A 12,400-nucleotide genomic window follows, 5' to 3' on the forward strand; every position below is an offset into this window, starting at 1 on the left:
TATGTGGTAAATGTGTTTTCATCGTATTTTATGTGCATGTCTTCTTATCAGATAAAAACATTATCCACCTCAAATGAGTGCATACATTTTTTTTGTGTGCACAGTTTTAGAATGTATGTGTATCTCAGCGTTTCCATCCAGCGTTGTATATGGGATATTGCAAAATTCACATAAAAATAGATGGATAGCCAGTGAGTGACTGAATATGACAGGAATCCAGTACACAAACAAATACTCACACAAACACTAAATTGCTAAATTTAAAGTCTTAAAATAAATACAATATGCTTTTTTGTCACTTTAAATTGTTCCCTTTATTCAAGTGATTATTCTTTGCTCTTCAGTTAAGTTCTTGCATAAAGACAAATGGCTACCACTTTGTATCAAAGTTTGAGAGATCTAGCACAAACAACCAGTTTATGGAACTGAGTTAATTAACTGAGTTAATGATGCTCAAACAAAAAAGTGTCCATCCCTTATATTTACAACTTTTCCACGGATTCCCTAGCACTCCCCAGTTTGAAAAATGAAAATCCTGGTCTAGACAAACAGATCAAGACTCTCCTGTCATCATTAAATGAGCTTGGTCATTAGCTTTTACTGAACGGCTCAGGGTCAGGCCACAGGCGCGCTTTCAAAGACACCAACACTTCGCCGACACATAAAGAGTTTCACCCACAAATGCACCTGGAAGGTCCTCCTCGGAAATGCTTTTAATGCACATCGATGTCTAATACACTTCACTGACAGAGCTTCTTGTGTGCAGGCCCGACCCCGTAAACACAGACCTGTCTGAAAAGAGTTGGGTGAACACATTAAACTGCAAGCAAAGTGCACATGCACTCCGCTTTCCAGCATCCTTTAATCATCGGCTGGGCAGCTCATAAGAGGAAAGAGGTCATAACAGCGCTGTCTATTTAAGACCTATTGGGAATTTTAATGAGAAAGTGTGTTTTTGATGATGGGACGGCATCTTTTCATTTAGCCGAGTGCTGGCTCAGGGCTTTTATCCTGGTCGGTTATAGTTGGCTACTCTCTGTACTTGAAGCAACAGGGTCACTATCTCTTCTCCATCAGAGGGGCTGCGGTGCGGCTGTGGTGCATCAGTACAAAACCTCCTCTAGGCCCTGTTGGATCCGTGGTTTGATGGGATGGATGGGTGCTAATGGACCTTCCATGCAGACCAGGGAACAAAAGCACAAGGCCTTTCCTATTATAGAGCTCACGCTCTCTCGCAGTCTCGCGCCCTGTTGCACGCGCCTCGCTTTGACACTCGTTGTTGCCGCGGAGAGTGCGGTTGCTAGGTAACGGGTGAAAGCCGAAATCCCTGGGTAACTCGCCGCTTACTGCCCCGACCTGCCTCCCATCCCTGCTCGCTCGCTTATTAACTTTATTGCATTGGGTAGAAAAATAAAGTGTATCTCATTTAAACGACCATCATAGCTTTATAACTCGGCTGCGATTCATAGCATTGCCTCACATTCTAAAAAAAGAAAAAAAAGGATGCTGTGCATGTAAAATACAGGCATGCAAGAGTTTATGACTGAGATGCATCATTTAGCGATGCCCTGAATGTATAATGAACGGATGTATTTGAAAAAAGCTACAGTGCGCCTTCACTTAGCCTAGATCAGTTGTGTATTTTAGTGCAAATATTCAACTAGCCTATATCTTATGTAGTTTGGTGTTGATAGTGTTTGCATGTAGATATTTGTATTATAGGCTATGTTATAAAAAACATCAATAATATCTTATTTATTATTATTATTATTATTATTAATAATAATAATAGACTACCGGTAATGTGATATGTATAGGCCTATAATTTATAAAAGTATAATATTTATAAATATAATAATACAAATATAATAAATAATAGGCGATTCTAATAATAATGATAATAATAATTATTATTATTATCATTATTATTATTATTTGTAGTAGTAGTAGTAAACATATTTTATATAATTTAAATTTAAATAAATATTTTATCAGGCTAATTCAAATTATTATTATTTTTTGCATGTAGATGACTTTGTGTTGTTAATATAAAATGAATATAAGCATTTATATATACGTTATGTAAGTATAAGTATTATTTAAATAATCATTAAATAAAATAAAATATTTTAAAACTATTTATGTAGTTTGGTGTTGTTGGTGTTTGCATGTAGATTTTGTTTATAATAATAATAATAATAATAATAATAATAATAATAATAATAATAATAATAATAATAATAATAATAATAATAATAATAATAAATATTTTATTAGGCTAATTAAAATTAATGCATTTTTTTTTAATGTAGATGACTTTGTTTTGTTATTATAAAATGAATAAGTAGGCCTAGCCTATTATTTAATATGACAATACAAATAAATAAAATATTTTTTAAACAATTATTTCTCACGTAAATCGAAATGCCAAATCCTCTTTGTTGGCTTTCAGGAGAGTATCTTGGCACTTTTGTGCGCATTCTTAATTGATTTCAGGAGGGTGTTACTTAGTATGTGTTGAGGAAGCATGAGAGGAGGAGGAGGAGAGCGAGAGAGGGACTGGAGAGGGTTGCATTGTATGAAGATCCGATGAAAGATAACAGGCTATTGCAATAATAAGAGGGCAAGAGAGAGAGAGGGGTGGGGGCAGAATGACGCTGATTCGGGGCTATTGATCTCTCCCTCCCCTCTATATGGGGTCAGTAGTTTGATCAGAGCGCGCGCAGGATCACACAGAAGAGCCACACGCGCGCTTTTGCCATGTAACACGAAGCGGTGTGTGTAGAGATATCCAACAGGACACTCATCAACAATCCGATCCCGTCTGTCTCTAAACTGATGACGGGAATTAATCAGATTATCCAGCAGGACAGGAGAGCGACACGTTATATCTCTGAAGAAAAGTAACTGGTGTGGATTGACAGATGATGGTGCGCTCGAGATCAACAGATCTGATCATGAATCCGTTCAGAATCTCCGTGCTGATGATGTTCATCTTTGCATCAGTTCATATCTCGTGTCCATCGCAGTTCCCCAGTCCGCTCATGTAAGTACTTTGACGTTGTCGTCGGGGTTTCAACTGTTGATTTAAATGCATTTTTTCTTCCATTCAGATCGCGCTGGATGCACAAGGCACAAACTATTTATTTACTTGTGTTTAACGCAGTTTAACTTGCTCCAATAATGGACAAAAACCTCCAAAGCTGAAACATAGACTTGTAGGCAGATTATAAATGATGTTGGATGTTAGCCTATGTCGGGTGTTTAATAAAGCAGATACATTCGCAAATCAATATTATGAATTATCCTTAATGATTAGGGTGAGGAGATATATTGCAGTTTCCTATTATTGATTTGTTTAATGAAAAAGCTTTCCTTCAAGGAATGCTTCACTTCAAAATGACAATGCTGTCATTTTTCACTGACTCTTATTATGTCTTTAACAAAAAAAGAGAGAAACATTTGGAAGATTTCCATGTCTTTCATACAATGAAAGATAAGCACAATTCTTAAGATACAAACAAAAGAACAAAAAGCACCGTACACTATGACTGAAAATATGACTCTTCTAAAGTCTTCTGATTATGAGCTTCACCTCCAGGCTTGAGAACTGCTGTGACTGAATAAGTCGTTGAATTGAACTATTTGTAAAAGAATCAGATCAGTCTAATTTGTGAACTGGTTCAACTGATTAAAAAAAGAACTGGCTCCAAAGAAGGATTCGTTCACTGCTCCAGACGATTGGTTCGCAGACCCCTTTCGATGATCAGCGAAGGACAAATTATAGAATATAATTTCACAAAGCTTTGTATACTGTGTTTGTGTTTCACTTAGTTTGTGCTGACACTGATCTTGCAACCCATCTTAAAGGTTATTGGATAGGTTAAAGGTTTCCATTTCACTTCCACCTTATGTAATCTTTTCCCGTGATTAAAGATTTTTAACTGTACAAATATCATCCAGCCCTTGGTATTTAAGTGGCCATACTTTATTTTATCTTTCTAAAGATGTCCAGATGAATTTCCTCAATGTTACTTGAACAATAGTACGGTTAATGTACAGTAATACAGTATTGTATATCAACAGAAGTGCAATGTGACAACATGGATTGATTGTGTTTTTCTTTTGAGTTTTGAGACCTTTGTTAATCCGATGATATTTCAATTAGTAAGACAAGCAGACACGTTATAGGCTATCTTATGAGAGAAGTAACTTTAAATCATTGTGGATCTGTGAATGAGTTTGAATTTGTATAGAAAACATACACTAATTTTGAAATAGATCACCGTAAGACCCACAGTACTTTGAGGTATTCCTGATTTTGCATGTCAGATGCATCTGAGATGAATTGCCGTTATTGTCTGCAACAGCTCCTTAAAAAGTGACAGTTTCACCAGGTGGTTGTGACAGCAGGAAGAGAGAATAGGCAGTTTTCTCTCCGTTACAGTTTCAACATGCCACACATTTTTACATGCTTTTAGAAATCCATAAACTGGCATTTCTGAACGCAATAATAAACATAATTAGTGTATTTTTACACTGGGACTGCCGTCTCACGTTGTGTTTTATTGCATGGTTGGAAGAGCATTAATGCAGTGCATTAAGATAACGATTTACAAAGATTATGTATAAGAAGCTGGACCGTTTGATTTGACCACCTTGTTCTGCTCTCGAATGTGTATTCAGTAAAAAGAAACCTCTTGGGTGGCCTGAACTGACGTAGACTGATACATGTGTAATGGCCGTAAAAAACAGGGTGCAATTGTTCCGTGTAACAAGTGTTTTTCTTAAATGGGTTCTTCCGGTAGATTTCTGAGAATTTACGTCAATAATGCCTGGCTTTTAAATAATTGCATGCCTTTGCATCAATTACTGAACATTTTTTTGAAAAGGTTACAGCAGCATAGTATAGTGTGAATTAAAACTAAGGGGAAAATGTAAGTTAACTTAAGTTTTAACTACTTAAAGCTGCAGTCCGTAACTTTTTTGGGTTAAAAATTATCCAAAATATTTTTTTGTGCAAGTATATAACCAGCTAGTGTTCAATACTATCTGCTTACCTTAACTCGATTTACAACGGTAAGCTTGTAATAATGTTTTAAATTCCAGTGGTACAGGTGGATTTCCGCTGGAAATTAAAACATATCTTTGCGTTATTACGTCACATCTGTACACATAAAGAAGGTGTCCCAGCTAGTAGGCTATATTGCATGTGAGGATGTTGGAGGTGGAGATTTATAGCCTTTTCTCACAGCACTTGATATAATTAAACGTATCAATTTGTTGGCGGATCCAGAAAGGTTCAAACAACAATCACCAGTGACAACTGGAGATTCACCCGTTGTAAAATGCAAAAGATTTCGGACTTTCAGAGTGGCTACAGAAAAAAAGAGACTGCAACCGGGCCCTTGCGAAAACAAGGATAAAAAGGGCTTTTTGAGAGGTTCCGTGTTTTAAAGGTTCCGGTTCAAAACGGACGCAGAGACCGCTTTTTTTCTGCTGGACAAGACATTTCAATGGTTAAATTATGTAACAGAAGCACACTTGTTCGCTTAATTCATACAGTTACGGAGTTTTCTTTGTTGTGCCTTTCTCGTTGTGCTATGTGCGTTATGGTAAATATCAATTATTTTGTGCTAGCAATGAGAGGGAGCAATTCACCTCTACTCCACATTAATTTGTTAATAACACATTAAATGTAATACACATTAAATGTAGTCACGCAACGCTGATGTTGTTAACATTAACAATATGAAAACAAAGTATAATTTGTATGGTTTGACGTGATATGATAAGCGATCGTTAGATTTAATCATCGCGATTTATTGCAATGCTTTTTTTGCCTTAGTTGGTCAGAACAAAGGTGGATGTTATCTACTTACTTGTTCAGATGACATTTTCCAGAGGAAATTCTTATGTTCATCATACTTTCAAAAAATAGAATGACAGTATCCACCCCGGCGCAGTGACTGACAGCCGCACATCCTCCTCAAAACATTGGATTCATTCGCGCTGTGCCGTGCCGAGGCACAATTCACGTAAAGTTGATAATTCCGCGCATAACTGCAATTGCAGATTTCGAACAGAGATGGCGACAAAGAGGAAAAACTACAGACTGCAGCTTTAACCGTCTTCATTAGTTGCGAAAGATATTGTAAATTATTAAAGGCAAAACATACGATTTTTGGATTAAAATATCCAAAAACCACTAGAACAATTTTGTTGACTTGTTAGCTTACATTGTCCCAAATGTTTCAGAGAATGTTTAAATCCAGAGAAATAAGCAATTTTAATTAGGACACGGACCGTGCCCGTGCGTCGCCTTTCAATGACATCATACCCGCATTACCCTCGATATTTTGTAGAAACCATGGAAACACCAAAGACGCTTTTATATATTATGTGTTTTATTAGACAGGTGAGCAACTGTTTGGAAACATTCTTCGACAGAAAATGAATAATTTTTAGATTGCTATATTTTTAGATTATTATATTTTTAGCGTTTCCACCAAAGCGTTTTTAACCAGCTGAAAACTCCTAGCTGTGGGAGCTTGAGAGCGTTTTGGCAGCGCAGTGTTTTTTTTCATATGAGACACTTTGCTTGCTATGATACGGAATTTCCACGGAAGTATTACTAGTATCTCCTTTCACAGATAATTGGTTTCTTTATTGGTTTCTGTATAAAAATGCCGATACAATGTAAAGTATTTGCTCTGGCTCTTGTTTTAAATTATTTTGTACCGTTATTATGCTTGTTGTTGTCATCTGTTGAAGTAGAATGTAGCGGTTGGTCGGTGTTGTATTTGTGTTTGGACGGCTGGGTAAAAAGTGACAGTGATGAGCGCTGCGTTTTACTTAAAGTTGAACATTCTTAAGCTCTCGGTGAAGTCATTTATAGAAGTGTTATTGACATTTTGCCAGAGCTGCCTTGGTTGCTGTCTGCCATTGTCTGTGATGTTTGTTTACTGTAATATTTACCAGTAAATAGGCGGCTACTAGCTACTTAATTAATTTAATTCATAAAAACAACCATATTATTATTATTATTTAAAATTATTTCTATGAAAAGATTTCCCACAAATGCTGTGTTGTGTATTTTCTGGTAATCAAATGAAGACATAAAACATTAATTTAATTTATCTTTTAATTTAATTTAATTAAACTTTTTTGTCAAAGTTCTGCACAACTAAGCTTTATACTGTTAAAATTAAAACATGGAAGAACATTTGGGATTTATTACTTAACAAATAAAGTTTTGATAATTTATTATTATTACATTAGTGTTAGTATTATTATTACATTGAGACGTATCTTAACTCCTTAAGCTGCATGAGGACGTGACCGGGTTGAAGCGCTATTAGCACCAGCGTGCCTTCGTGCCTAATCTTGAAGTTAAACCAAACTTTTATTTTGACGGGTTGACGTGAAGACCTTTGAGTTTCTGTGTGTTTATGATATGACTATAGTTTTTCTCGAATAAAACGGTAAAATGCTGATGAAGTGACTCTCAGAGGTCTCTGGAGATGCTGTTTGTGCGTACATGTCCTCATATGAGATGGAAGAGATGGAAACACTTGACCATCACGCATGATTCAGTGTGTATGTGTGTGTGTGAGGTAAATTAAACTGCGCATCTGCACCATTCATTCACACCGAGAAACGCAGGACTTGTATTTAAATAGTCTGTTTGCAGTTTAATATTCACAGAAACTATTACCAGATGCGTTCTCACGTACCAAAATTTGGTACCGATTGATTTAATGTGAATCGGTGCTCAGTAGTTAGCCTGGTCTTACCAGACTCTCGTACATTTCATTTGTACATAGAGTATGGCCACTCTCCATTGACAAGCGTTTACTTCCTTGAAGGCGTATGTCACGCGCCGTTCGCCTTTGATTCTCACATTAACTGTGCACACCACCTCAGTGTCAGTGATAAAACCTTGTGCATTCGGATTGTGATTTATTCATGGTGGAGAGGAGAGTTTTGTGATCGGAATGCGCTGCTCTCGTGGTGCATATTTTGTGCAAACATAACATGATTGTATATGCTGTAAATAAAATGTCTTATGCTTGGTATGATAAGAATAAATGCTGCCGTAAATAACAGCCCAATTCAAATGTTTATGTGCTTTTCTTCTTTTATTTTTTGAGCGGTGATGAAATATTTTGCTCTTGTAAACACTTGCCAGCATTTAAAGAAATACAAGTCTAGAAATGCATCCAAATTATAGTGCACGCAACCGTACGGTGCTCTGCAGTGGTCAAAAAGGATACAAACAGTGAATTTTGAAGTGATATATTCTTGAAAACTCAGAGATGTGGATTCGGAGAGCAATTACATTACCACAAGACCTTGGGGTTTGTCAAAAGCAGTCGGTAATTCAGCCTGGGTTTTTTTCGCGGGCGGTGGGTGACGGACTGCTTCAGCCAACTCCTATACCACCAACGGAGCGATCTGAAAAATACTTTTCCCGGACCACAACATCATGGCCACCAACAAAACTCAGCAGTGATTGTTCTTGCTCCGTGTAACGGAGTTCATTTGTTCAGGGAAGAAAGAGGCGGGAACCGGCGAACGTTTAACAACTTTTAATCAAATAATAAACAAAAAATGAAAGTAAAAGCGGCAGCCCCTCGCGGACGACTGGCGCGCATATACATAACAAAACGTAAACAAAACACAACTTAAAATCCAGGCCTGGTCCTCTCTCGTCCTTCAACGGTGTCGCTCGTCCTTATATGCCTCTGTGCTCCCTCATGAGAGGACTCGAGACCGGTGTGTCTCATTCTCAATCACGCACACCGATCTCGCTCGCTCATCCACCTCGCCACACTCCAGCTTTAACTTCTGGACATTCGTCAGTGGCACCAGAGCCACACACTCGCATCTTTCACCGCCGCCATTACTGAACTACAACTCCAACTAGCGCAAGACATCAACGTCATCGCTCTCAGCCACTCCCTCTGTTCACTGATTGGACCGGTAAAAAATTGTTCGGGAGAAAACCTAAGCATATACAGCAGTCCCAGACGTAGTACTGAAGGAAAATGAAAATTGAGCGGAAGTACGTAGGAGGGCGGAGCCAGGCTACTCAGTACTAGGCCTACCAACCTAATTTAGTCGGTGCCCTTAAAAGTACAGAGTTCGGTACCTAACCCTTGTTACCCCACAAGAAGCGGAAGCGGTTGTCTGCTGCATAATAAAAGCTCCACTGTTCTCGAGCCGTGTGTCGCGCTTGTCTCTCATTAGCAATCGCTCGCATTAGCATTAGCAGCCTCGTTCTGCTCCATCAGTTTTCAGCCCACCCTGCTACAGTAACGTTAATGAATCTTTAATACATTAGCTCATTCATGAATATGATTTCTTCCCGAGTCCCATTGAATTCTTTTCCACCGACTGTAGAGGTGAAGACAACAACTCCCATGATTCCGCAAACTCAAGAAGTTATCAAGCTACGCCTTAGTTTTGAATAAGGGACCTCTAGCTGCGAAAATTACATATTGTGCCTTTAATTCATAAACACTTAAGTGGGAAATCTGTTGCATTGCGAATTTATATGCACACAAATATATACACTGGCGGTTAAAACATTTATAATAATAATAATAATAACTATTATTAATAGATACAAAATATATTTGTACTGTATTTTATAGTAAATTCAGCCATGGTGAGCATAAGAGACTAATTTCAAAATCATTTGAAAAAAATCTTATTTTTATTCCAAACATTTGACTGCCAATGTATAAATAATTTTTTTGATCAATTGTGCAATGCAAAAATGCATTGAACCATAAACATTTTTATTTCTGTCTGTTCTAGAAATTACAATGGTTGTTGAGACCATTACTCTTGGAGAGAGAGAAAAGATGCATCAAGACAAAAACATCAAAACATTAATAAAACACTTTAGGCTTTCCTTCTCATCTGTGCCTCTGATACACTTATGAAGGAAGTGAGAGTAGCCTACCCAATAACAAATCCACTCAAGGATTGGAATGACATAAGCCACACTGCTCTTCTGGTTTCTTTCAGTTGGTATTAGTGCAGAAACAGGCTTTCGAGAGAACTGAGGGAGGATTCCCACAGAGAGATGACGAAGGTGATCACTGTGACTATGTCCTCCTGAGAGCCAGAGACACCTGTCCCCTGTCCCTCAGTCCCACACCGGTCTACTTACTGACACAGAGAGACGCCACTCACCTGTGGAGGGATGAGATATAGCTGATGACGGTGTTTGAGAGAACACAAATGCATAGGTTGTATAAGACAAATGCCCTTTTAAAGGAAAAGTTCACCCAATACTCTCATCTCATTCTAGTTGTGCAAAGTTTTTATTTTTAAATAATAGCACTTAAAATAAAAGCTTAGCAGACAAGCAGGACAGATCATTAAAACCACAAAAAATAATTACTTAAATTCTTAATTAAAATGAGCCGCATGTTGTATAAATCATCCTTTTAATTATTAATATAATTATGGGTATGAATATAATTGGGTATGATTTTTTTAACAGAAAAACATTAATACTTTTATTCAGCAAAGAGGCAAACGTGACAAACTTTTACATTTTTACAAAATATATCTATTTTAAAGAAATACATTAAATAAATAAATAAATAAATAATCAAAGAATCCAGAAAAAAATCAGTTTCCACAAAAAGATTAAGCAACACTACTGTTTTCAACACTGATAATAATAAAGAAATGTTTCTTGAGCTGCAAATCATCATATTAGAATGATTTCTGAAGGATCATGTGACTGAAGACTGGAGTAATGTGATGTTGAAATTTCAGATATGACAACAGGAATATTAAAATACATTGAAAACAAATTTTGAGTGAGGATTTGAGTAAAAAAAAAGTAATAATATTTTACAATATTACTGCTTTTACTGTATTTTTGTATTTGGCTTGGTGAACGTTGGAAACTTCTTTCCAAAACATCTTACTGACCCCACATTTTGAACAGTAGTGTATGTGTTTGACAGACTTGCATTGCATTCAAGGTATATGGTTTATTAGTTCATGTATTTCCTGAGAAATTTTTTTAGTGTCATGCTCTAGTTTAAACTACAGGCATGTTCTATCATTTCTACCTTTTGTATGACTACTGTAATTTTTTTAAGGATGAAAAGGATTTGTCAAAGCATGCAAATTTAGTGGCATTGGAGCTGCCCTAACTGAGACAAGTCTGACATCTACTGGTGCCCCCTTAAAAATAGGTGTTTGGTGCCCCAGCCTAGAATCTTACATTGTTCCTAGCAGCAACTGTATATGGAGCTTAGACATAAGTTCTTTTAAGAAAAAAAGCTTAGAGTCACAGTTCTGTTCCCCTGTCAGATGAGCGCTAATCCTCAGCCTGTAAAGGGATTAAATAGCTTATTATAGAGGAGCGCAGGGAAATCTCTGAATGGACCTTGGAAATGGTAGTGAATGAAAGCACACATTCGCTGGAATAAACTCATTATGATCGCTGACAAATTACCTTTTTAGCAGAATTCATCTAAAAAACTGTGGCCATTTCCTTTGACTAGATATTTTATCTTATATATGGCACTAGATATATCTTTTCATTTAGGATAATGCTGTGTGGAAGTACCATTAAAAATACATGAACAGTTAGGTAACACTTTACTTGTGGCCTGTATATATACAACATTAGTATTGTTATTGCATTAATTATGCCTCATAATACACCTGCAACACTGGATGGCTGATGTAATGAGTGCATGACGAAGGAGTGTGATTATAATCCACACAGAAAACTATGGAGATGATAGGAGAAATAAACATGAAATCAGGAACTATGGAAACGAATGAACAAACTGGGAAACTAACTAAGAACTAAGGAGAACAAGAACAGAGTGAAAAGAAAACTAAAACACAACATACTGCGATTACCATGTTTTACCATGTCTAATATCGATCTAGCGCTGCAGTGTGCAACAAGTGTCTCATAGTAGCCGCTGAGCGAATGCACAGAGTAGCATTATACAATTAGGTGCTGGTGGTGGGAGAAACCTAGGGCTGCTCGATTATGGAAAAAATCATAATCACGATTATTTTGGTCAATATTGAAATCACGATTATGTAACACGATAATTTCACATGACTTTGGGAATGTGTTGTATTTATTAAAAATACACCTTTCAACAATTCAATTGAAATTGTAACATTTGTTGTACTTTTTGAACTATTAAAATAAATAATATAACATATATTCGAATCAAAGTATAAAAGTATTCACGTAAAAATGATAACCACAAATAAATAAGATCAACAATATGGTTCGGCTAGATATGCTTTTCAGGTACGTCTAACATTAGTTTTCAGGTACAGAAATGTATCAAATGTAAAATAACATTGCATATTTGAGTGCATAAATTAAAGATTA

General features: G+C 36.6%; 1 protein-coding gene across 1 annotated transcript in view; it reads left to right on the top strand.

The window, feature by feature from the left end:
* The first annotated feature begins 2,884 nt into the window (after window positions 1-2,884).
* LOC307131883 (voltage-dependent calcium channel subunit alpha-2/delta-1) overlaps window positions 2,885-12,400 on the top strand; it is a 159,598-nt gene continuing 150,082 nt past the window's right edge. Inside the window, exon 1 of the mRNA XM_079825894.1 lies at window positions 2,885-3,046. Within this exon, the coding sequence (XP_079682020.1) occupies window positions 2,925-3,046 (122 nt within the window). The 5' untranslated portion in view covers window positions 2,885-2,924. The remainder of the gene's footprint in view (window positions 3,047-12,400) is intronic.

Source organism: Gobio gobio (genome assembly GCF_949357685.1).
Source record: "Gobio gobio genome assembly, chromosome: 9".
Classification (NCBI taxonomy): domain Eukaryota; kingdom Metazoa; phylum Chordata; class Actinopteri; order Cypriniformes; family Gobionidae; genus Gobio; species Gobio gobio.